This window comes from Bubalus kerabau, chromosome 3, assembly GCF_029407905.1.
Source record: "Bubalus kerabau isolate K-KA32 ecotype Philippines breed swamp buffalo chromosome 3, PCC_UOA_SB_1v2, whole genome shotgun sequence".
In the NCBI taxonomy this organism is placed as follows: domain Eukaryota; kingdom Metazoa; phylum Chordata; class Mammalia; order Artiodactyla; family Bovidae; genus Bubalus; species Bubalus kerabau.
Genome location: NC_073626.1, coordinates 171,514,986 through 171,541,780, shown reverse-complemented (window position 1 = coordinate 171,541,780; position 26,795 = coordinate 171,514,986). Strand labels below are relative to the sequence as shown.

At 42.7% G+C, this 26,795-nt stretch overlaps 1 protein-coding gene across 1 annotated transcript in view; it reads left to right on the top strand.

The window, feature by feature from the left end:
• Nucleotides 1-26,795, top strand: part of DNER (delta/notch like EGF repeat containing) — a 383,785-nt gene that overhangs the window by 317,031 nt on the left and 39,959 nt on the right. Inside the window, exon 9 of the mRNA XM_055574473.1 lies at nucleotides 13,753-13,875. Coding sequence (XP_055430448.1) covers nucleotides 13,753-13,875 — 123 coding nt within the window. The remainder of the gene's footprint in view (nucleotides 1-13,752; nucleotides 13,876-26,795) is intronic.

The following is a 26,795-nucleotide window of genomic DNA, read 5'->3' as shown; positions in this document are numbered from 1 at the left end:
TCCTCTCTTTCCCCCTTGGTATCCATATGTGATGGCTGATCCTTACGTCTTAAAAAGTCTCCTCTTCTAATAATATTGAATTTCCCCCTCTATATACTATGATAATTGCCCCCACCTCCTTCACCTCCACCTAAAAAGTACCTTTAATAAAGTCAGTCTTTTCCTAATATGACAAGTACCCTTGCTGTCCAGTCACGGTTGTCATTTCCCTTGGTTATTGTCCACCTGTCTTGGAGTTGTGATTCTACCCAGAAAATACCTATAAAGTATCTATCATATTATCCCTTTGCATTACACAAGTATTGGTAACATATTTCCATTATGGAAAATTAGAAAACATGAGCATGCATATCTGAAATATAAAAAAGAATCCCCTCAGTTTCACTGCCTAACAAAACCCACTGTCAGTTTGGGAATACATTTTTTATTGCATTTGTACAAATCATGCATTTGTAAAGAAAAGAACCACTTTTTTGTATTTCTTTGTCAAAGGTTATTTTACTCGATGATGCCACCTTCCTGGCAAATTCAACTCACCCACTGTGACTGAGCACCTCCTGTCTCCACCCAACTGTGTGCTGAGGACATGATATCAGACAGTTGTTAAAGGGAAAACACAGTTGGGATCAAAGATTGAGCAGAGTTTCAGAGTGTGACTGCCAAGCAGGACACTGGATCCAGCACAGAGGGTAATCTCAGGGGTGAGGCTGAAGAAAGGGAAAAGAGGAGGTCTTCTAAAAGCCAAATATAAACAAACTGGGTCTCATATGTAGGAAAATTCAGGCATTTGAGCTCCTGATTGGTGAGAACTGGGCTTCCCTGCTGACCTAGCTGGTAAAGAATCCGCCTGCAGTGTGGGAGACCTGGGTTCGATCCCTGGATTGGGAAGATCCCCTGGAGAAGGGAATGGCTTACCTTCTCCAGTATTCTGGCCAGGAGAACTCCATGGACTGTATAGTCCATGGGGTCGCCAAGAGTCAGACACAACAGAGCAACTTTCACTTTGACTTTTGGTGGGAGCTGGGCTAATCAGTCATGAGAGTGCAGGACTGATGCTACTGGTGTTTTTCCAGGAAGTGGTCTTTGCTGCCCATGTGAAGCGGTGACTCGGGGTAATCAAGCTGGTACTGACTAGGGTCCTTCACCTTCCCCCATCAATAGAAATTGACTAGAGGTCAGACAAGAAATTCATGCAAGTCTTAATTGGGGCCCCTGCTGTAGTTGGGGTAGCAAGAACAAACATCCCATCCCTTATCCCTACCCTGCTCCTGTTAATGGGGTTCTTTTGTATTTGAACATGCCTAGAATAGAAGTTGGTCCATAGAAAGCGACTCAATAACTGTCAGTTCCTCAATTCCTTCTTAAAGGTATTGTAACATCTCTGGGTAAAACAAGCCAGCAATCTAGGCTCATCCTCAACCTCTCCCTCTTTCTCACTCTTCACATGCTATTCATTACCAAGTATTGTTGTTTTACTTTCAAAACTACATGTTTTCTTTCTTTCTTTTTTTGACTGTGCTGTGCCACTTGTGAGATCTTAGTTCCCCAACCAGGGATCAAACCTGTGTCCTCTGCATTGGAAGCACAGAGTCTTAACCACTGGACTACCAGGGTTAGAAAGTCCCTATTTTACTTTTTAAATGGCTCTTGACTTTAATTCTCTAGCTGGTGCTGCCACCGCCCTCATTCCAGCCATGTTTTTCTGGGGACTACAGAAATAACCTCTTAACTGGTTTCTCAACCTAGGTTCTTGCAGGTCTCTACATTTTCCAAAAGGTGACTGGAGTAATCGTTCTGAAATGCAAATCAGATTTTGTCATTTAACACCACTCACCCCAACACACACACACATACACATATACGCTCACTCACTCACTCACACACTTCATTAGAGGTCCTACCTGATCTGGAACCTGCCTGCCTCTTGTTTCTTCTCTGCCCTTTGCTCTTCAGTGGCTTTTTCCCATCTTCAGAAGGAGCCCCGAGCTACACTCCCTGTACTATGGGACTTCCACACACACAGGTTGCCTCCTTGAATTTCTCATCGCTCCTCCCACCTCACTGATGTGACACACCCCTGACCTCTCAGCCCGCTTTCTCTTCCTCAGAGGGCAGCCCCCTGGAGCTCAGCCAAGGTCAGCTCTGCTGTTCCTTCTTCCTCCTGGCATCCTAAGCCCCTCACTGTTTACACTCACTCAATTATTTTACTTGTATTCAGATTCCTGTTTGGTGTCTTTCCCCTTGAAATGACCCTGGTAGAGAGAGATTGTCTGTTTTCACCAAGTCACAGAGCCCTGGCACATAGTGGGCATTTAATAACTATTTCTTGAATTAAAGAATGAATTGATGGAGGAGACAAGAGCCTCAGAGAATCACTGACCTTCACCACATGCCTGCTGAAGGCAGCAGGCCTTTGCAGTGATGGAGAATGTAGACTCACCACATGAACAGTCAGGAAATGACTTACACCTCGCTTTTGATTATCCATTCTTTCAGAAGACGGGGAAGGAGGTGGAAATTTGTAGATGGCTCAATAACATAAATACTAGGGAGGCTGGTGAATCTTAACACTTCAACTTAGCCTCTATCGTCCTTTCCAATTGAATGTTTGTATCAGTAAGAACCACAACAATGGAAATATTGACTGATCTGCATCTTTTCACATCAATTTTCTGTCTGGCCCAGGAGCCCCTAGCAATGAAAGGGTAAGAAATTAAGGTGTATAAGAAAGAAGCAACATCAGCACCACTGATCTCCACAACCAACTAATGCTCTGTATTTACTTATTCGGCTTCCTGCATGTTCACTGATATTTTCTTGTGTGTGTGTGTATGTGTGTGTGTGTGTGTACCAGGAGCATAATTACTCCATGGAGATCTGTAAACTAGCAATACCGCAGGTCTATTTAGATTCAGAACAGAGCATTTCATCTTTTGATAGGATTAGTGCAAGCACAGAGTCTTGCCTATGTTTTTCTGTTTTTAAGATTCCTGCTGTGAATATACCAGCAAAGAGAGAGAGAGAGTCACACACACACATACACATGGGCACACACAGAGTTTCCCTTGAAACAAAGTTCTCAGTGAAGTGAATGCATTGCCTGACCCAACGCAGTGCCGAGGGGCTGACTCTATGACAATGAATGAGTTTAGCCACAATTTGAAAGCTCACAGACAGTCATCTTAAAAGAATAGGATTATTGTTTTCTTTGCCCACATTTTTAACTACTGTGGGTGAGATGTTTGGAAATTTGATCTCCTGGGGACTGGCCTAGACTTGAATCAGGGGGCGTTGGGTTTTCACATTTTCTCTGTTTCATCTGAAATGCAGAGGAGACAGCTTTTGAATCCAACACGACACCCCTAAAGAGAGGAGCCTCTCCCAGTCTCTCTGCTCACTTTGGCCTGCTGCTGCTAAGTCGCTTCAGTCATGTTTGACTCTGTGCGACCCCATAGACGGCAGCCCACCAGGCTCCCCCGTCCCTGGGATTCTCCAGGCAAGAACACTGGAGTGGGTTGCCATTTCCTTCTCCAATACATGAAAGTGAAAAGTGAAAGGGAAGTCGCTCAGGTCTGAGCTGAAAGCAAAACAAAAAAATCAAACAAAAACCCCCAGACACTTCAAATTCACTCTGACCTTGAGCTTGGCCTGAACCAGAGGGGACCAGGGATGGTAGGGGGTGAAGGGATCAGACTGGCATCTCTTAAGTCTCCTGTGTTGGCAGACAGGTTCTTTACCACTAGCGTCACCTGGAAAGCCCCTGTTGTTGTTCCTTTTCCCATATAATTTTTTTAAGTTGCTATGTTATAGTTTTGTTTTTATTCAGTTCAAGCCATTTTATTTCATTTTCTTTCTTTCTTTTCTTTTTTTTTTTTTTTGCTGTGTGGCATGTGGGATCTTAGTTCCCTGACCAGGGATCTGACCTGAATCCCCAGCAGTGAAATTTGTGGAGACTTAACCACTGGACCGCCAGGGAAGTCCTTGTACTAGACCACCAGGGAGGTCCTCACCCGAGAGCTTTGAAGGTCCAGTTAGCCTTCTTTTTCCTGAGGCAGCAGGAGGCACAGATAGCTCTCCAGGGGTGATACAAAGGGAGGAGTGGTTGCAACTTGTTACACAAAGTGTGAAACCATCTGGTTACAACTGGACTCAACTAGTCTCAGATTTTTCCAAGTGGGATGTCCTGGGCAGTGGGGGTGGGAGGCAAAGAGGTCTAGAGGAAACGCAGTGTGGGACCAGGAGCCTGTCCCCTGCTGGTGGGAAGATTCTGTCTTGGGATGGTGAGGAGAGAGAAGACAAAGAAAAGGTGGCAGAGGGCTTTCAGTGGGGAGAGTGGGAAGCAAGCACCTCTTAAAAACCTGGAGGCGGCCGTCGTGTCTGTACAGTTCAGACCTGGGGAGTGGAATCTGGTTCACTGTGCCTTCGCTGAGTTAGTTGATCCTGGTGGACCTTGGTCTTCCCAGGAGGACACAGAGGAGTCCCACCCCACCAGCAGAACATTTGACAGGATTCTCGGCAGCCTAATAATCCTCAGGCGGGGTCCCCATCCTCTCTCCTCTCTTTATCCCATCGGGTCTAGCGTGTTTCCAGCCCAGTGAACGGAGTGCCTGTTTGCTTCTGCAGGATGGCACTCCTGGACAGAGTCACCCCACCAACTGGTATTACCTTAGATCCACGATTGCAAGCGGACCACTTGATTCTGCCTCCCAATCTTTTTTCTTGATGAATTCACTCTTACTCTGCCCAACCAGAGTTTCAAACCTGCACATCTTTAAAACTCCTTAAGTTGCAGTCATGTTATAAAGAAGATCTAGGACAGTGGCTCTCCAAAGGGGTTTTTTGTTCTCTGGGAGACATACGGCAGTATCTGGAGATGTTTGTCGTTTGTCACAAGGAGGGAGAGAAGGGGGATGCTGTGGGAATCTGGTGGGAGAATTCTGAGGCCAGAGAGGCTGCTCAGCATTGTATGGAGCTCCCAATAGTAGTGAGCTGGTCCAAAATGTCGATTGTGTCACAGTTAAGAAATCCTGATTCTGGGTGTCATAGACTGAAGTGTCCTCTCCCTCTGTTGTAAGTGGAAACCCTAGTCCCCCAGTATAACTGTGTTCAGAGATAGGGCCTTTAAAGAGGTAATTAAGGTTCTATGAGGTTATCAGAACAGGGCTCCAATCAGCTATGACTGGTGTCATCTGACCATATAAGATGGGGACGAGACATGGAGAGGTGTGGCCACGGAGGAAAGGTCACTCGAGGACACAGTGAGAAAGCAGTGTCTGCAAGGCAAGGAGAGCGGCCTCAGGAGACACCAAACTTGCTGACACCTTGATCTAGGACTTCCTGCCTCCAGCACTCTGAGAGAATACATTTCTGTTGTTTAAGTCACCCAGTCTGTGTTCTTGTACTATGGCTGCCCTATACACTGTAATTTATTTTTTGCAACAACCTAGGAAAGTAGGAAGATTGCATAGCATTGAGTGGGTGGCCTTAGAGTGAGTTTCTGTACCTCTCTGACTCTTCATCCCTCATCTTTCAGCTGGGACTCGTCACGCTCATCATTTGGGATGTCATGAGGCTTAAACAAGTTAACACAGGTAAAGGGTCAGTAAGGAAGCAGAGGCCACTCCGATGCTACTGGACAAAAACCCCTTGTGGGTGGAGACCTTGCCATTAAGTTGTGTGGTCACAGCATCTGGAAGTTTCTGGCATATCACAGGCACATCTTAGATGTGTGTTGATTTTTTTTTTTAATTGGGTATAATTGCTTTACAATATTGTATTGGTTTCCACGGTACAATGAAGTGAATCAGCTATTGTTATTCAGTCGCTAAGTCTCTGGCTGTGCATTCCCATGGACTTAGTACACCAGGCTCTTTGTCTTTCGGTATCTCCTGGAGTTTGCTCAAACTCCTGTCCATTGAGTCAGTGATGCTACCTAATCCTCTCATCCTTTTGCCGTCCTCTTCTCCTTCTGCCCTCAATCTTTCCCAGCATCAGGGTCTTTTCCAGTAAGTTGGCTCTTCACATCAGATGGCCAAAGTGTTGGAGCTTCAGCTTCAGCATCAGTCCTTCTGATGACTATTCAGGATTGATTTCCTTTAGGATTGACTGGTTTGATCTCCTTGCAATCCAAAGGACTGTTAAGAGTCTTCTTCACAGTTTGAAAGCATCAGTTCTTAGGCATTCAGCCTTCTTTATGGTCCAACTCTCACATCCATACATGACTCCTGGAAAAACCATTATCAGCTATATGTATGCATACATCTCCCTGTTGAACCTCCCTTCCACCACCCCCCATCCCACTCATCTAGGTGATCACAGAGTGCTGTGCTCTACAGCAAGTTCCCACTAGCTGTCTCTTTTACACATGGTAATGTGTGTATGTCAATCCTTATGTTGATTTAATCAATGGCATTTTAGGTCCCCATTTAAAAGCTGTTTTTTAAGCTTTCTTTCTGTACCAGATCCTGCAGGCATAGCTGTGAACTCTGCCATCACAGCCTCTACCTTCAAACTTATATTCCAGTGGAGGAAGAGAAATAGCAATTGATAAAAAAACAAGGTTAATACGATTTCAGATCATTGGAAGTATTCTGATGGATATCAGTTGAGTGTTGTAATGAGAAATTGGTGGGGGATGCTGTTTTGGATAGTGTTTTGAAAAATTATCCGAAGAAGGGATTTTTACTCTATTTTGTTTTGTTTGCTGATATAGGTGTGTTTTATTGGTGACATAAATTCTTTAAGAGCTATTGTTCTTATGAAGTGATATTCCAAAATGGGGAATAACTGTTAGTACAATCTTGTCTTGATTTATCTACTGTATCTATCTGTCTATATATATGTACACACACAAGTATATATACTGGTATAATACATTCCAAGAAAACTCAGTATCTCTTAAAAAACCATTGTACATGTAAAGCAGTCAGATTCTAGGCCTTGAATGCTGTAAACAGGGTTTTCACCTATGGGAATGTCCAGTGGGATGGTCTAAAGTTGTGAATGAAGCCAGACCACCCCTGGCTGTGCAGGAGAATCCCATATATTTCAAGGTGTTTAGTCAAATTCTTATCAGTGGCTCAGATGGTAAAAAAAAAATCTGCCTGCCATGTGGGAGACCCAGGTTCAATCCCTGGAGAAGGCAATGGCAACCCACTTCAGTATTCTTGCCCGGAGAACTCCAGGGACAGAGGAGCCTGGTAGGCTACAGTCCATGGGGTCACAAAGAGTCAGACACGACTGAGCGACTAAAACTTTCAAGTTCACTTTTGATCAAATTCTAGTAAAACCCTACAGTCATTGTGATAAACAGTCCCTCCCACTCCCCAATTTCCAAAATAGCTTCTAAAAGGCAATATGGCCCCCGTTGTGAGCCAGAGTTTTGAGGGTCTGCAGTGGCCTCTTGATCTCCTAGCCAGTTGTTATTCTTGCTCTTGGGGTCTTTAACATTGTTAACCAGCCCTCCCTGGCTCCCAGTTCTCTGTTGGCTTCCATGCCCACACCCCTTGGGGTTTTCCCCTCTTCTTCCCCAATCTCTGCTCATCTCTCTCTAGCTTCTTGCTCTCCACCTGCCCATCCATGTAGATACAACCTTGATCTCTTCTTTTTTCCTCTTCATGTTCTTCTTTGATGAAAACTTGAACACATCTTCCTGGCATCTTGCACCCAAAGTGCTGTTCTTATGCTTTTTTGGCTGATTTCCCCAACTGCCACGTGGACCTGGTTAAGTGAGCTCCAAGTTAAACGTGTCCAAAATTCAACTGGTCAACTTCCTCTAAAACTTCTTATTCCTTTTGTCATAATTGTTGCGTTCACAGCAACATCATCCACTCACACATCCTAGACATGGCAGCTGTCTTAACCTCTCTTTGTCACTCCCACATCCAGTCGGTTAATCTGTTTTCTCAAGTCTAAGGGAGTGATTGGAGCTGAATATTCTGGATCAAGTCCTGCAAAGATCAGATCACTGGGGATGAAAAACAGTGCCCCGGAAGAGGCTACTCTTATCCCACCCTTCTGATCTTCAATTTTATTTTATTTGAAATTCTGTACTAACCTAATTGTTCTAGACCTTGGGCATACTGCCCTGAGCTAATTTGTTTGCCCGAATTAATTACCAGCAGGGGGTGGCAGTCTCATTTTCATAGAATCCTTCTGTTTTGGAAGAGATGCCTTTTTCTTCAAACAGTCCGATTTAGGTACTTTGACAGTGCAAAGGGTGTCTTGACATTTCCATAAAGACATTTAAATGTTACCCTCTCTAAAGAAACAGTTTTAGAATGTGAAATCTTTATTTTTTTTTTCCCCAAGGAAGAAAAACATCACCAGCTTAATTATCTTTGTAAAATAACTTCCTCATTTGCTCTTCATGTTACTAGTGAAAAAAGATGATGATACTGTTTTCAAAAAACAAAAACAATTCTGGAGGATTTCAAGAAATTTTTTTTTTATTTTCATCTGTATAAATAATACCACAATTCAGAGGTCAAAGATGCTTGTAGGATTATGTGTTATCCTTGCAAGTTGATTTTTGAAAGATCTGCTGGAAGGGCAAATACGAGCAGAAAGATGCTGCTGGTGGTCGTTACTCCACACTGAGAAGAAGGCAAAAGAGACTTAACTCTTTAGATGTGTAAGTTCTAAAAATTGTGATAAAAATCAGATAATATGAAATCTATCCTATTAACAGAACTTTAAGTGCCCAGTGCAGTATTGTTAACTACATACTCATTGTTGTATAGCAGAGTTCTGGAACATTTTCATTTTGCATAACTGAAGCTCTATATCCTTTCCGCTGCAACTCCCTGTTTCCCCTCTCATCCACCCCAGCAACTATCATTCTCTTCTGCCCTTATGAGTCTGACTTCTTTAGATTCCACATTTGAGTGGAATCATGAAGGGTTTTTCCTTTTGTGACTGGTTTATTCTACTTAGCACACGGCCTCAAGGTTCATCCATGTTGTAACATATGACAGGATTTCCTTCTTTTTTAAGACTGGATAGTATTTTGTTGTATGTATATATGGTATCACATTTCCTGTAACCGTTCACCTGTTGATGCACATTTAGGTTGTTTCTGCCTCTTGGCTATTGTGAAGCATGCCACAATGAACATGGCAATACAAATGTATCTGCAAGATCTTATTTTCAACTCTTCTGAATAAATAACTAGAAGTGAAGTTATAGATATATGGTAATTCTATTTTTCGTTTTTGAGGAATTTCTGTATTTTTTGTGTTTTATATAGCAACTGCAGCCTTTTACGTTCCCACTAACAGTGTATGCTGCTGCTGCTGCTAAGTTGCTTCAGTCGTGTCTGACTCTGTGCGACCCCAGAGACGGCAGCCCGCCAGGGTCCCCTGTCCCTGGGATTCTCCAGGCGAGAACACTGGAGTGGCCTGCCATTTCCTTCTCCAATGCATGAAAGTGAAACGTGAAAGTGAAGTCGCTCAGGTTGTCTTCTTGAAAGTTATACAGTCGTGTCCAACTCCTAGCAACCCCATGGACTGCAGTCTACCAGGCTCCTCCGTCCATGGGATTTTCCAGGCAAGAGTACAGGAGTGGGGTGCCATTGCCTTCTCCAACAGTGTATGAGAGTTCCCATTTTTCCACATCCTTGACAACACTTGTTATTTTCTGCTTTTGCTTTGTTTTCTCATGGCCAGCTTAACTGGGATGAGGTGATACTTCTTTATGGTTTTGATTTTCACTTCCCTGATGATTAGCGATGTTGAACACCTTTTTGTATACCTGTTGGCCATGTATCTTACACAATTCACCAAAAACAACACCAACTGAATTAAAAACTTCAATCTAAGAACCTGAAACTATAAAACTCCTGAAAGAAAACTTAGGGGAAAACCTTCATAAAATTGATCTCGGCATTGATTTTTGGATATGAGACCAAAAGTATAGGCACCAAAAGCAAACATAAAGTAGGACTATATCAAACTGAATGCTTCTATTCAGCAAAGGAAGTCAACAGAGTCAACAAAGTCAAAGGCAGACTTCAGAGTGGGAGAAACTGTTTGCACAGTCTATCTTTAATAAATTGTTAATATCCAAAATTCTTGTAAAAAGAAAGATTTTTCGTTGAATCTAGATCAGAAATCTAAATTCATGACTTGTGCTATAAGTGATCAGAGACTAAAGATTTTGGACTTTCCAAGCCACATGGAGCTACTCAATCTATCACTGTATGAAATCAGCCATAGACAATATATATGTGGATGGGTGTGACTGTGTCTCAATAAAACATCATTTATAAAAACAGGGATGAATTTGGCCTGTGGACCACAATTTGCTGATCCTTAATCTAGAGCTGGGTTTCTGCGTCTGTCTCTTTCACTGTTAAGCTGGGTGGGTTTTTGTTGGGGGCTGTTCTGTGCATTATAGGATGGTTTGCAGGATCCTTAGACCAGAAGCCAGAAGTAATCCCCTCTTCTCCACCCTTGTTGTGACAACTCAAAATCTCTCCAAACATTGCCAGATATCTTCTGAGGGGCAAAATTGCTGTTGGTTGAGAAACTCTGATCTAGATGATTAAAATGATCTGATAAAGGGTGATAAGAAATATTTCTGTAAAGCTGCAAGAAGCCTGGAGAGATAGAAGAATGGAAATCCATAGGGTATTTGTCTCAGGGAGGTCAAGGTCCCCTTTAAGGAGCCACTATCACTGCCGAAAGATGGAAAAGAATTCAAAAAGGACTGAAATGGCAACTTACTTGAAAGTTCAGTTCAGTTCAGTTGCTCAGTCGTGTCCGACTCTTTGCGACCCTATGAATTACAGCACGCCAGGCCTGCCTGTCCATCACCAACTCCCGGAGTTCACTCAAACTCACGTCCATTGAGTCAGTGATGCCATCCAGCCATCTCATCCTCTGTTGTCCCCTTTTCCTCCTGGCCCCAATCCCTCCCAGCATCAGTCTTTTCCAGTGAGTCAACTCTTCACATCAGGTGGCCAAAGTACTGGAGTTTCAGCTTTAGCATCATTCCTTCCAAAGAACACCCAGGGCTGATCTCCTTTAGAATGGACTGGCTGGATCTCCTTGCAGTCCAAGGAACTCTCAAGAGTCTTCTCCAACACCACAGTTCAAAAGCATCAATTCTTCGGTGCTCAGCTTTCTTCACAATCCAGCTCTCACATGCATACATGACCACAGGAAAAACCATAGCCTTGACTAGACGGATCTTTGTTGGCAAAGTAATGTCTCTGCTTTTCAAAATGCTATCTAGGTTGGTAATAGCTTTTCTTCCAAGGAGTAAGCGTCTTTTAATTTCATGGCCGCAATCACCATCTGCAGTGATTTAGGAGCCCCCCAAAATAAAGTCTGACACTGTTTCCACTGTTTCCCCATCTATTTCCCATGAAGTGATGGGACCAGATGCCATGATCTTTGTTTTCTGAATGTTGAGCTTTAAGCCAACTTTTTCACTCTCCTCTTTCACTTTCATCAAGAGGCTTTTGAGTTCCTCTTCACTTTCTGCCATAAGGGTGGTGTCATCTGCATATCTGAGGTTATTGATATTTCTCCCGGCAATCTTGATTCCAGCTTGTGCTTCTTCCAGCCCAAGGTTTCTCATGATGTACTCTGCATAGAAGTTAAATAAGCAGGGTGACAATATACATCCTTGACATACTCCTTTTCCTGTTTGGAACCAGTTTGTTGTTCCATGTCCAGTTCTAACTGTTGCTTCCTGACCTGCATATAGGTTTCTCAAGAGGCAGGTCAGGTGGTCTGGTATTTCCATGTCTTTCAGAATTTTCCACAGCTTATTGTGATCCACACAGTCAAAGGCTTTGGTGTAGTCAATAAAGCAGAAATAGATGTTTTTCTGGAACTCTCTTGCTTTTTCGATGATCTAGCGAATGTTGGCAATTTGATCTCTGGTTCCTCTGCCTTTTCTAAAACCAGCTTGAACATCTGGAAGTTCACGGTTCACGTATTGCTGAAGCCTGGCTTGGAGAATTTTGAACATTACTTTACTAGCGTGTGAGATGAGTGCAATTGTGCGGTAGTTTGAGCATTTTTTGGCATTGCCTTTCTTTAGGATTGGAATGAAAACTGACCTTTTCCAGTCCTGTGGCCACTGCTGAGTTTTCCAAATTTGCTGGCATATTGAGTGCAGCACTTTCACAACACCATTTTTCAGAATTTGAAATAGCTCAACTGGAATTCCATCACCTCCACTAGCTTTGTTCATAGTGATGCTTTCTAAGGCCCACTTAACTTCACATTCCAGGATGTCTGGCTCTAGGTCAGTGATCATACCATCGTGATTATCTGGGTCGTGAAGCTCTTTTTTGTGCAGTTCTTCTGTGTATTCTTGCCAGCTCTTAATATCTTCTGCTTCTGTTAGGTCCATACCATTTCTGTCCTTTATCGAGCCCATCTTTGCATGAAATGTTCCCTTGGTATCTCTAATTTTCTTGGAGAGATCTCTAGTCTTCCCCATTCTGTTGTTTTCCTCTATTTCTTTGCATTGATCGCTGAGGAGAGCTTTCTTATCTCTCCTTGCTATTCTTTGGAACTCTGCATTCAGATGCTTATATCTTTCCTTTTCTCCTTTGCTTTTCACTTCTCTTCTTTTCACAGCTATTTGTAAGGCCTCCCCAAACAGCCATTTTGCTTTCTTGCATTTCTTTTCCATGGGGATGGTCTTGATCCCTGTCTCCTGTACAATGTCACAAAAAGTGCTCCATAAATAATGCAAATGTCGGCTTAACCTACTTTAGTGATAGGCACCAAAAACAGAACAATTCAACACATTTGCCTGTGCTAACGGGACAGTCTGAGCTCCAGGGCTGGCTCTGAGCTGCTGGAAACGAGCTGGCGGTTCCAGTGCCCACTTGAGCAAGCGTTTATTTTTTCTGCTTATCTGAATTCAGAACCAACACAGGCAGAGTGATTTCTGAAAGTGCTCACATGTTTCTCTTTGTTTGGACAGGGCCAGACAAAAAATGGCCTGGTTTTACTGCACATTGGCAAGAACACATGTTTTTAAAAGTTAAAAACAGCCTAACATTCGTGAGTGAATCTCAAAGAATGTTGTCTTCCTGTCCGTTAGAATAAACACCTGTTTTGCAAAAAAAGAGAGTAAGAGCCATCTTTCTTGAGAAATCGTTGCTTTCTTTTTCTTCGTTGCTGTTATTCTATTTTTTAACAGTTAAAAACTTTAAGCACACAGTCCCATATTATAATTTAGATATTTGTCATTTTAAATATGCAAAAAATCACCCCACATTTCATCAGGAAGTTCAGTTAAGCCCTTGTTAGCTGAGCTTCGTTCTTGACTTGAAAAACAAAGGAAATCATGGATCCTTTTCTTCTGGAATAAAACTCTCTCTAGCTAGGTCTATTTTTCTAATTGATTGGAGGAAATATGGAGTCCACATCCTAGAAAGGAGCTGTTTGGCTGTTAAGTCCTGTACCTAGTGCTACCTCCTGTGTGATCACAGCAGATGCATTCCATAGCCTATGTCTCCTGGTCACAGTACCAGTGGATGTGACATAATGGGGTCATTTGTGGATCATGGCAGTGGTTGGGCTCATGACAAAAAGTGCTAAGAACAGATTCTTCATAACCTTCCTGGAAATCTACATTTCAGTGTATCCCGAGAGACCCAGCTCCTTCAGTCCCATGTATTTGTGCCTGACTTTCCCTTGAACACCCACTGCCTTCCTGGCAGGCTGACCCAGCGTGCGTTTAGATGGTCTGGTTTGACTTCAGATCTTCCCTTCTGTCCCTCAGGCTATCATGGCCTCTACTGTGAGGAGGAATATGACGAGTGTCTCTCCGCCCCGTGCCTGAATGCTGCCACCTGCAGGGACCTTGTCAACGGCTACGAGTGCGTGTGCCTGGCAGAGTACAAAGGTGAGCATCGCGGGGTGGACGTGTGCCAGCATGGCTCTCTGTGACATCATGGATTTCTCCACGCATGTGTGTAGACCTCTGACTGGAGTGTGAAACTGTTTAGAATAAGAATCAAATGCTGGCAGTGGAATGATTTATGGGGGCCAAGGAGAGCAGTGTGCACATCCCTGGTTTCCTCTTGGTAAACTGAAGCATCTTTCTCCTGTCCTTTTCTTCTTCTCATCCTTCTTCTCTTCTCCTCTCTTATGTAAAAAGCTGAGGATAAAAAGGAATGTGAAATGGACTCTCAGGCTCAGGTCAGAGGATGCAGCTGTGGCACCGGGGGAGGAGAGCATCTGCTCTGAAGTGCTCTCTGGGCGAGGAGACGGTGCTGTGCTTTTCAGTGGGAGGAGGCGGGTGGAGTCTCACACGTTGGCAGAAAAAATTCATTCTCGTTAAATGAGTCGTTAAAGGGGAGGCAAGTGTTAGTTCATTTGAGTGAACTTGTGTCAAAGTCACTCTGGAAAAAAGGCTGATGTTGATGAAGAGTTTATAACGTTCTCAGGTGGTGGTGGTGGTGAAGACTCCTCCTGTTTGTGTAGGAAACTCAAGAGACACAGGTTCCATCCCTGGGTTGGGAAGATCCCCTGGAGAAGGACATGGCAACCCATTCTAGTATTCTTGCCTCCATAATTCTTGCCATGGACAGAGGAGCCTGGTGGGCTACAGTCCATGGGTCACGAAGAGTTGGACACAACTGAGTGACTAACATTGTCACTTTTTTTTTTTAAATAGCATCCAAACCCTGTTCTGCTTCCCTGGTGGCTCAGATGATAAAGAATCTCCCTGCAGTGAGGGAGACCTGGGTTCCATCCCTGGGTCAGGAAGATCCCCTGGAGAAGGAAATGGCCACCCACTCCAGTATTCTTGCCTAGAAAATTCCATGGACAGAAGAGCCTGGCGGGTTACAGTGGTCCATGGGTTTGCAAAGAGGTAGATACGACTCAACAGCTAACACACACACAAACCCTGTTCTAAGTCCTTATGTGGGTAAACTCATAAAAAAGACCTGAGAGTAACTCAAGGGGATGTAGTGTCAGCCTTCAGAAGCCCCTCCATCTGCCTCCCCTGTGGGCTCACTGGTGTGGCTTCATTGGAGCCTCAGCACCCTCAGCCAGCACTGTGTCAGGGGCCTGGTCATCAGCTGCTCTGCATGTGTTTCTCTAAGTCATGACTTCAGCGCTGGTGTAGACTTTTGTAATACCTTTGAGGGCTCTATTTAAATCCATTTCACGTAACCTTTTGCCCACACCACAGCCTGCTTGATAGCACTGATCTGCTAGTGACCTTGCTTTGTAGCTGATGTTGCTTCTCTTTGGATGGACCCACGTTTATTTAGAGGTCTTTCTGATGAGCCTTGAAGGTTTGTAAGGCACAAAGATGAACCTGATCTAGCCCCTGGGTGGAAGGGCTGAAGATGGACCCCATCTTTTCTGTATGTTCGGCAGATCTGATATTTTTCATGGAGTATGATGCCCACTTAGAGCTGAACTCTGCCAACTCGCATGAGGACAGGCGTTCTGGCTTCATCCACATGGATTTAAGTTCTAGGTGTATCTCAGTATCAGGAAATAGGACATCCTCTCAAGTCTGGAAAGAATAAAAGAGCAATGAACTTGGGAGACCTAGGTAGCTCGTCCTCACTGTGCCTTTGGCATACGGATGACCCTGGATAAACCTCTTCAACTGACTTGAGATTGAGAGACTTTGAGATTCTTCATGACAGCATTAGTAGTGGTAGATGTGCTTCAAAAATTTAAATCCCAGAATTCTTTAGTTTATGATAGAATTTTATAGAGTAAGTTTCATCTTTATAAATGACAAAATTATTAATGGGGTGTACTCCAAATTTGCTTCTTGTGTTCCTGGCTTGGAAGCAGTGCTCATGATATCATGACCAAGAAATAAAAAGTGAAATTGTGTATGATGACCTGCTAGTGACTCCACAAATTCATGGACTGTGAGCCTGGCTTTTTAAATTTTTTTAATCCATTTTTCTCAATGGGTGTTCCCAAATTTTGCTGCTTCTCTCAAGCCTTATATTAAATCACTCATTCACCTTCATGGAATGAAAAAGAGCTTATCATTTAGAGACATTTTAAAATTTCCCTAGTTTTCCACATCCTCCAGCAGTGGTTCTCAAACTTGAGCATGTGTTAGAATCTGCTGGTGAACTTCCTAGAACATAGTCTGCTGGGCCCCAACCCTTGAGTTCCTGATTCAATATATCTGGGGTTACAGTGAAGATGTGAAGATCGCTCAGTCGTGTCCGACTCTTTGTGACCCCATGGACTGCAGCCTACCAGGCTCCTCTGTCCATGGGATTTTCCAGGCAATAGTATGGAGTGGATTGCCATTTCCTTCTCCAGGGAACTTCCCGACCCAGGGATTGAACCCGGGTCTCCCACATTGTAGACAGACGCTTAACCGTCTGAACCACCAAGGAAGTCCCATATCTGGGGTAGGGTCCAATAATTTGAATTTCTGGTAAGTTCTTAGATGATACCGATATGCTGATTCTTGCTGCCCTTTGAGAAGCCCCACCCTACAACTCATCTGCAATCACAACTGCTCAAATTTGATTGTCCTCCCTATTAACTGCCAAGTGCTCCCCATTCTGCTCAAGGCTAATCCTTCCGTATATGTTCCTCATTCCACCCTTCTATTTTTCTGTGACCTTCCTCCATCAGTTACAGATGCCCTGCCACGGATGACTCAAGAGGATAGAGTTGACTTGAGATGACTCAAGATCCTGGAGGGGATCTCAGTTGCATTTGAGGATGTGGGTTTTCAAGAAAAGGGTGCAGTGCCAGGAGCCTCTATGTACCACAGGGTTAGGAGATAGGGTTCTTGGGAGAACAGAGGACTCAAAGACCAGCTGAGCCATAAAGACCCCTCAGCTTATAGAGAGGAAATACGTGCTATAGTGTGCTGCACGTGACCCTATGAGACAAAAGGCTCCCTATCTCATGGATCCTGGCTGTTCTTTAAGAGGACTGCTGGATTTCCTTGGTGGTCCAGGGGTTAAGAATCCACCTGCCAATGCAGGGGATTCAGGTTCCATCCCTGGTCTGGGAAGGTTCCATATGCTACGGAGCAACTAAGCCCATATGCCACAACTACTGAAGCCCACGCAATCTAGAGCCTGAGTGCCACAGCAAGAGAAGCCACCACCATGAGAAGCCCTCACACTGCAACTACAGAAGGTCCACAGGTAGCCACGTAGACCTGGTGCAGCCAAAAATAAATAAATAAAATAATCACTAATTAAAAAAAAAAATAAGACTGCAATTAGACTGAGCTGGTCCTTGTGTGTACGTGTGAGTGTGTATATGGAAAAGAGAAATAAAGAGAATGGGCCCCTGCTCACACCTGGAGAACCTTGAAAAGCACAGACTGGGAGGCCTCTGCCCCTTGTAGACAGGGCTGGCTTGACTGGCCTGTCCAGCGCTGGAGGAGAATCTCCAGTATCATCTCTCTCATTGCCAACCTCAAGCCTGGCCAGTCCAGGGAGCCTGTACCAGCAATTCAAAAAGGGAAAAAATATCTAGGAAGTAAAAACAAAATTGCAGCAAAACCCACAACTCTAAACACTCAAAAAGGGAAGTGAAAAAAGTAAGGTATGCTCCTTAAAATTGAATTTAGGTCTGGAAAAGCAAAAGGAGGAACTATGTCATGATAGAAGTAAAAATATGAGGAAATGGAAACTGTGAGTGAAAAGACATGAAATATGGAGAAAAGATCCAAGAGATAATGTTTCATCTGAATGATGGATGCTGGGAAAGAAGAAAGAACACACGTAAAATAAAACCAGAAACAAACAGCTAGTAGGGAGAAGGCTTTGAGATAAATAAAACTGAAATTTTCTCAGAGAATCGGCTTACAGAGTGCCAGAGGATTAATGAAGGAGATGATATATAATTTGTGATTTCCTGGTAGAATTTCCAAATCCAAGACTACAGAGAATATTTTTTGCAAGATTCTTCATAGGGAGTACAAGTTACACACAAAAGAAAGGCGAATCAGCATTGAACTGCTCTTCTCTAAAATGAAGCTGGTGGTCCAGTGGTTAAGAATCTGCCTTCCAGTGCAGGAGACATGGGTTCGATCCCTGGTCGGGGACCTAAGATCCCACGTGCCTCAGGGTAACTAAGCCCTCGTACTGCAACTACTGAGCCCATGTGCTCTGGAGCCCGTGCCCCTCCACTAGAGACATCTGTGTGCTATAATGAAGATCCTGTGTGCTGCAACAGGACCTGATGCCACAAAATAAATCAATATTAAAAAAATAAAATGAGGCTAAACAACAGTGAAGAGTGTTTTATATTTTTCAGAGAAAAAGTCTGGTAGTTAAAGGTTCATTTATGTTTGTGGGATAAAGAAAGACATTTTCTACACTTATGGAACCCCATGTACCCTCTCTAAGAAAATTATTTTACAAGGTATACTCATCAAATTGGAACTAAAGCAGAACAAAGATAACCAGATAGGGGGCAATAGACAATAAGAGGAAGGAGATTGAGCAGACTTCTTTACTTATGGTGATAAACCCAAATAGATGGCATTCATGTGATTGTAAATACTAATTAATTTAGTGGTGAAGAAAAGTCTCTTAAAAGAATAGACATGCATACTGTATTAATTATTAATATTATTGCTGCATAGTGAATTATTGTAAGGTAGTGGCTTAACACAATATCCTTTTACTAGCTAACAATTTCCTACGTTCAGGCATGGATTAATGGATTCCTTGTTCAAGGTCTGGTATCCAAAACTGGAATCAAGGTGTTGGCTGGGATGAATGCTCATCTGAGGTTTAAGTAGGGAAGAATCAGATTCAATGTGCCCTCAAGTTGTTGGTAGAATTCATATCCTTGTGGCTGGAGAATTGTTGACAGCTTCTTGAAAGTGATGAGAGAGAACCTCTGCTGTTTCAAGGCTCTTACTTCAAGAGAGGCCTGAACCCTCTTAAAGCTCTCACCTAGTTAGGTCAGGCCCGCCCAAGGTTAACTCGAAGTCAACTGATTAGATTTTGCAGCCATTGGTTAGAAGCTCTCATTCAAGGGGAGGGGATTATACAAGGGTCTGACTCATTGAGGAGGGTCACCCTGAGTATGTCACCACATGAGTTGGTGGGTGTTTGGGAATGATTGGAAGGCACACAGGTGTGTTAGAGATCTCATCTCAGTGGGCAGATAAAGTGATTATTTCATTTTGAGGTATTTATAGAGACCTTTAGGTTTGGGTTTAAACAGGCATGTAAACCTTAGCAAAGTGGCAATGAAAGAACTTCAAACCTTAGAGTGATGGGCAGGTGTTGAGGTGTGGGGTAGAAGGGACTAAAAGAAAAGCAGAAGGGGCCAATTTATGCCCTCAACCCAGAGGAAGGTCACAAGACCCTGGACCTGTCTTTCCTGTCCCTCTTTGGAGGCATTTTTCCCAACATGTATTTACATATGAGAAGTCTGTATAAACTTAGAAAACTATCAGATGAGTGAACATTAGTTCTTAACTAGCACTCACCTCTGCAGTTAGACCTTGGGTAAGTGATATGTTGAGGGGAAGATTGGTACTTTAACTTCTTACTTTACATATGTGCTTTTTGCATGGTGATTTCTAATCTTTTCTGTTTTTAAAAAGTGTAAATAAATGACTATAACTTCCTGAAAAGAATGAGTGCAATAAGGTCAGGCAAGTATAGCTAAGAACATTTTGAAAAAAGAAGGCATTGAGGGGGAACTTCTGCCAGATGTTGAAAGCCATTATAATGCTGCAGTTATTATTGCATTCCCATGTAATGGGTGTGAGAATGGACAGCTAACCAAAACTGAATAATGGCCTAGAAATCCTCATCTATAATAATATATGACACTTAACAAAGAGTTGCTATGAATGGGAAGGGAATTCTTCCTTAAGAAATGGTGCTAAAAAAAACTGAGTTGCTAGACAGAAAAGAAGAAATGTCCCTGCACACACTTCTAAATAAGTTCCATGTGAATTAAAAAAAAAAAAAGTTTGACTCTTATTTGACTTTGCATCCTCATCTGCTTACTTGCTCCCTTCTTCCTGTCTTTTACAACCAAATTTCCTTAGAGTTTGTATAGACAACACCTCTATTTCCTTTAATTTTCTTTTCATAGCCCTTCACAATTTGGATCTCATTCTGCTAAATGGATTTGTGATTCAGTCACTCAGTCCTGTCAAACTCTTTTTGACTCCAAGGACTGCAACACTCCAGGCTTCCCTGTCCTTCACCATCTCCTGGAACTTGCTCAAACTCATGTCCACTGAGTCCATGATGCCATCCAACCATCTCATTCTCTGTCACCCCCGTCTCCTCCCGCCCTCAATCTTTCCCAGCATCAGGGTCTTTTCCAATGAGCTGGCTGCTTGCATCAGGTGGCAAAAGTACTGGAGCTTCAGCTTCAGCATCAGTCCTTCCAGTGAATAAGCAGGGTTGATTTCCTTTAGGATTGACTGGTTTGATCGCCTTGCTGTCCAGCGACCTAATTAAAGACTGAAATCCCAAAGCTTCCAACTCCACATTCCTGCCCCATCACCCTGTGATCATAGGTTTCCTCATGAAATTCACCTGCTTTAGCGTCCACAGCCCTGTTCCTCTCCCCATCCCACCCCCAACCCTAGTCTTCCCTCTGGTCTTTTGAAAAGAATCCTTGTCCTCTAGACACCATGGATGCAGGTTGTTTGCAGGCTTCACTTCTTGGCCCTTTCTCTCTCCTCCTCTTTGCCATCATCCAGTCCTGTGACTGTATCCACTGACTGAAATATTGATCCCTGAACGGGCATGATTTCTCCTTCCTAAACTTTCCAGGCATTTTCTTGATATTTGGCATGACAGTTATGATCCGCCTTATAGTCAGCTCTTTCTGGCTCCAGACTTTCCTTTCCTTGACACTTAATTTTAATCTCCTGAATGGTAGTGACTACACAGGCTTTTTTTTCTGGTTGTTGTTAATTAATGTATTTTTTTTTTGCTGTACTGCGTGGCTTGTGGAACTTCCCTGACCCAGTATTGAACTCATGAAGAAGAGCAGACTCTTAACCACTGGACCACCAGAGAGGTCCCTCTTTTTTTTCTTTTCTTCTTCTTTTTTTAACTTATCATCTGCTCTTGGTACGGCGGCTTACTCAAAGTAAACACTCCACAGCTATCTGTACTTGAAGGGAAACTACTGCTTAACACGCTAGTAAAATAAACCAAAGCAGCTTGAGCTTTTTGCCCATAAGTTTCCACTGTGGATTATGAAATTGTTAGAAACAAAATACATGGAGGGACTCGGAGTGATCTCTCTTCAGATATACTGAAAAGCTGATACTTCTTTAAAACTAGTTCACAGCTAATTCACCATGGGACTTTGGTTAGCATTCATCAACCTTATGTTGCCAAAACATCAAGTTACAGACCCACATCATGCTGAATTATTATTTATAGAAGAACAAATTTAATGGTCCAGACTATACCCACTTGGAATTTTTAGTGACAGAAGTTAGAAAGAAAATATTTCAGTTTTTAATAATGAAAATATGATTATGAATAATGAAAATAATTTATGAAAATGAATACTGTTATTTGTGTTTGATTTAGAAATTGTTAGCAAGTTTTACTGGTTTTACTTGATTTTTGAATTAATTTTTATTGGAGTATTGTTGCTTTATAGTGTGTGTTAATACTGTACAGCAGAGTGACTCAGCCATCATATACATCTATCCCCCTCACTTTTGGATTTCCTTCCCACTTAGGTCACCGCAGTACCTTAAGTAGGGTTCCCTGTGCTAAACCGTAGGTTCTCATTAGTTATCTAATTTATACATAGTGTCAGTGGTGTGCTAGTCTATTTTAAATGGCGATATATTCCCTGATTACATCTGATGTGAGGCTACTATAATAATTCTGGAATGAACATATTTATTCATATAATTTTCATATTTTCTGGATTTTTTTTGAGGGATAGAATCTCAGAAATAAGTTTATTGGGTTGCAAGTTTGATCACATTGTACCTAGTTGTTGATTTTTAAAGCCCAGAAAACATGTATAATTGAAAAGATGAAAACTCTTTCTTTGTTGGCTAGAATTATTTCCTCTGTATAACCAGTGGACAAGAATTTCTGGATTGTATACCTAGCCATTCTCAAGTACTGTGATTGATAGAAAAATGGATAACTCAGGGTTTCTTCCTTTATCAGCTTATTGTTTAACCAGAAGAGCAGACTGAGACTGGCACGCACAAGAAATAAGGAGGCAAAGGTCGAGGTGTCAGTTGTAATTTCTAAAACAGATTAGAAAAGGTTGAGCTCTGTGAGGTTGAAACCCTGGAAAAGTTTTCTTGGAGGAAAGCAGTTTGAATAAAGTAAGATGATGTCTTCAAATGAATAGGAAGTTCAAAGAACACTTCAAGCTAATTTTCTTTACCTGACTTAACTTTCTTGGAGATAAAAAAGATTTTTCAGTTGTGAAAATATTAATCATGACCAAAAATTATGATGACAACAGAGGTTTATAATTGGAGCACGACTCTTTGAATTTTTGCTCATTTTAATTCTAAAATTAGCTGCCAGAAAGAGCCCTGTTGAAATAAAGATCTCTTCCGAAACATTGCTGCTCTATGCCTTAATATAAAAAGTATGATTTTTCATTAGTTTTGACTGATTTACAGTTTATTTTCGCTTGAGACTAAACATAAGTTGCGTAATAGTGCGTGCTGCGTCCCTTGCCAGTGGGTGATGCGTGCGTCATTCTGCAGACTTAGTCTGAAGTGTGGACCTGGCTTTCCCTGACAGAACAGGGTGTTTCTGAGGCAGATTTGGAATGGTGTCTCACTCCTCTGGCAACCCTACCTGTGTATCGGCCAAAGTACACAGACTGTCGTCCCTCCTGGAAGGACAGGATGCTGGTGGTATAGCCATCATTTCTTCCCCGTGGTCTGATACAGCCTCTGCTCTAAAAGCCCTCAGAGATACATGGGGGAATCAGACAGCAAAACACATAAGTGGTGATTTAACACTGTGAACTCTGGAATCATGGGATCTCCACATGCCCTCAATGTGGCAGAAGAACAGAGTTCTGCCTTGGGAGAGTCAACTTCAGGAGGGAGGGCGAAGGAAAGCGTCATGGTCAGAGGACACAGGATGCCTGACATGCAGTGTTGTGCAAGGGAATGGGGGCTCTGGGGGGTGCAGATGAGGGGAACCCAGGGACCCTGAAGACCAGAGTTGAAGGGGATGTATCCTGGGCATCTCAGTGGTGTTCATGACTCTCTCTTCTCTGCATTTAAGATTTCTAGCTCATAGTGGTTCAGTTCTGACCAACAAACTGAGCAACACGGCACGTGTTTCTTGCAAAGGGCTTAGCGAGGCTCAGCGTATAGAAACGTGAGTCGGCAAAGTGCTCCCTGGGGACGCTTGAGACCGTCTTGCTTCGAAGTTATCCTCTTGCTGTGAAGATTAGTTTTTGTCCCATCTTGCTGCCAGAAAACTCTCAATGAACCTCAAGGGACTGAATATCTTATCTTTTGAAAAAGAGAAATAACAAAGGATAAAATCATTGCCCAAACACGCAAAAGATTGAAGTTGCTTATTATCTTGAGTGTTTTCATCAAAGGTATCTTACTGAAGGCTTTTAAAGCTGAGATGCTTAAACACTCAGCCTAGAACATGCTTTTCAGCCTTATTTGAGGAATGTGGTAATTTGTGTGTTAATGCATTAGTTATATGAATATTTTAAGATTAGGTTGGCAAATGTATTACTAAAAATCCAGAAAAACATGTCCTGGATTGCTCTTACTTTAGGTCTAATGGTTATTTTTGCTCTTAGATTTCAGAACACTTCCGAACTTTGGTGTGGCTGTATTTCCTGTTATAATCGAAAGCCTTGTTTGTCACCTGGCTCCCAGTGATCAGCCTCCTAGGAACTTCTTGTTGTTCAGTCGCTAAGTCATGTCTGACTATTTGCAACCCCGTGAACTGCAGCACATCAGGCTTCCCTGAACTTGCAAATATGTGAATTCTTGTTTTTCATAACACTTGGAAGCAGAAAATGCTGTTTTGCATCTTACTGTTTCAGTTCAGCCTGTGCTACTTGGGTATCACTGGAAAGATGAAAATAGAGACTCCTGGGTGAAGAGACTGTACACACTCAAGCAATGAGCAATTACCAGTTTTGTACTTTAATCTCTAAATTAGATTTTAAATTAATTAATTATTTGGCTGCACTGGGTCTTCATTACTGCCCATGGGCTTTTCTCTGCCTGCAGCAAACAGGGGCTGCTCTTTGTTGAGGTATGCAGGTTTCTCATCGCAATGGCTTCTCTTGTGGAACACAGGCTCTAGGTGCACAGGCTCAGCAGTTGTGGCACGAGGGCTTAGTTGCCCTGCAGCATGTGGAATCTTCCTGGACCAGGGATTGAGCCCGTGTCCCCTGCATTGGCAGGCAGATTCCTAACTACTCAACTGCCAGGGTAGTCCAATCTTTAAATTAGTTTGACCTTGAATATTTACTGTGAGTCATGGGTTTGTTAAGGATGAGTCAGGGAGGTACCATCAAGTCTCTGGAGGCAGAGAGGGAGCTAGGAGATATTTGGGGGCTGGGAGTGCTTCCCACCAGGCATGAGGCAGTGGGCTTGGGGTGGTGGTTGCAGGGAGAAAAGTCAGGCAAAGATATGAAAGGCACTTTGGAAAAATATGTGGTAGAATATTGTTCCCAAGTTGGATATGATGGCAAAGGATAAAAAGAAATGAAAACGCATCCATTCTAAAATGCTTTGTTGTTGTTCATTGCTCAGCGTCTAAGTTGTGTCTGACTCTCTGTGACTGCAGCACACCAGGCTTCCCTGTCCTTCACCATCTCCTGGAGTTTGCCAAAACTCATGTCATTGAGTCACTGATGCCATCCAACCATCTTATCCTCTGTCACCCACTTCTCCTCCTGCCCTCAATCTTTCCCCGCTTCAGAGTCTTTTACAATGAGTTGGCTCTTCACATCAGGTGGCCAAAGGATTGGAGCTTTAGCTTCAGCATCAGTCCTTCCAAGGAATATTCAGGATTGATTTCCTTTAGGATTGACTGGTTTGATCTCCTTGCAGTCCAAGGGACTCTCAAGAGTCTTCTCCAACATCACAGTTCAAAAGCATCAATACTTTGGTGCTCAGCCTTCTTTATGGTTCAGCTCTCATATCAGTACATGACTACTGGAAAGACCCTAGCTTTGACTATACAGATCTTTGTCAGTTAAGTGATGTCTCTGCTTTTTAATATGCTGTCTAAGTTTGTCACAGCTTTTTTTCCCCAAGGCTGCAGTCACTGTCTGCAGTGATTTTGGAGCCCAAGAAAAAAAAGTCTGTCACTGTGTCCATTCTTTCCCCCATCTATTTGCCATGAAGTGACAGGACTGAATGCCATGATCTTAATTTTCTGAATGTTGAGTTTTAAGGCTTTTCCCTCTCCTCTTCCACCTTCATCAAGAGGCTCTTTAGTTCCTCTTCCCTTTACCAGGCTCCAATAAATCATTAGTGTGACTACAGATAGGGAATTCTGTTTTCTTTTTCTCTTGCATTCCACACCCACCACCCCCCCATCCCATTTTCTGAACCTTGCTTCTTAAGACATTGAAAATTAGAACAGAAAGGAGAGAAAAAAGTCCCAGCAAGAATAATTTCAGTGTCAAAATGAGTCACTGGGTGTGGCAGTCTTTTGTACAATATGAGTGAAGTAAGGAAGTGGAAATTAAATAAATATCCTTTTATTATTTGATTTATGCTTATGTTTTCTTGAGACTGTCAGAAGGGATAAGTTTCATTATATAGTTTCTTACCCAGAATATAATTTATCTTCCTCTCCAAAGGGGAGGGGAACAAAGAGAGAGATTAGTCTATTCATCCATCTGACCTTCCGGTGAAATACCAGAAATTCTACCTTTCAAAGAGCATTGGATTTTTAAAGTTCTTTTAAAAAATAAAATGATGAAAATGACGTATAGTCATTGTGAAAAAGTCTAACAATGTAGAGATGTACAAAGTGACAGTCAAAGTAATTCATTTTTCTCTCAGTTCAGCTTCAAGCCTTTGCGTACATACATATACACGTAGATTACTTTTTAACGCCAGTGGGAACTGTTTTTGTTATAAAGACTGTTTTTCAGTGCCTCTTTTGTTTGTTGTTGAATGGGTGCAGAGCTCCATAGACTGTTGTATGTTTCCACGGCAGTCGGAGCCCCATCTCATGAACTGTCCAGTGAGCACAGGATCACATTCAAGTGACCATCATCACTGGGTCCCTCCCCGCCAGCTTGGTGACCTTGCATTTGGATATTTGTCTCCTAGTGTTGACTCGAGGATCACCTTATACATAAAGCACAGCAGAAGGGTCTGGAACACAGTATGTGCACAACATGTTGCCTTTCATCTGTGGTGAACTGGTTTGATCTTTGGGGATGAAGTCTAAGGACCTCCTCTCCCCTGCAGTTTTCCAAAACTACAACTGGAGCTTGTTTAAATATCTGACTCCAAATCTTTACCTTCAGGATACTGTTTATCAGTTATATTGACATTTTTTGTAGACTGTCTGGCTACGTTCTGTTTCTTTTGGAGGCTTTGAAACCATGTGTCACTGATAAATTTTATCTTTCAATGTTTTAACTTTCTGTTGCCCAGACTTTGGGGTGTGGGGTCAGAGAAAATACAGAGAAGACTTTATGGTGGGACTTATGATCAGGTACTGAATTTGTTACTTTCTAGTAAGGTGTGTTTTTACAACTCAAAGTCAAGGGTGGGCTTCCCTGGTGCCTCAGTGGTAAAGAATTTGCCTGCCAAAGCAGGAGATGTGGGTTCGATCCCTAGGTTGGGAAGATCCCCTGGAGAAGGAAATG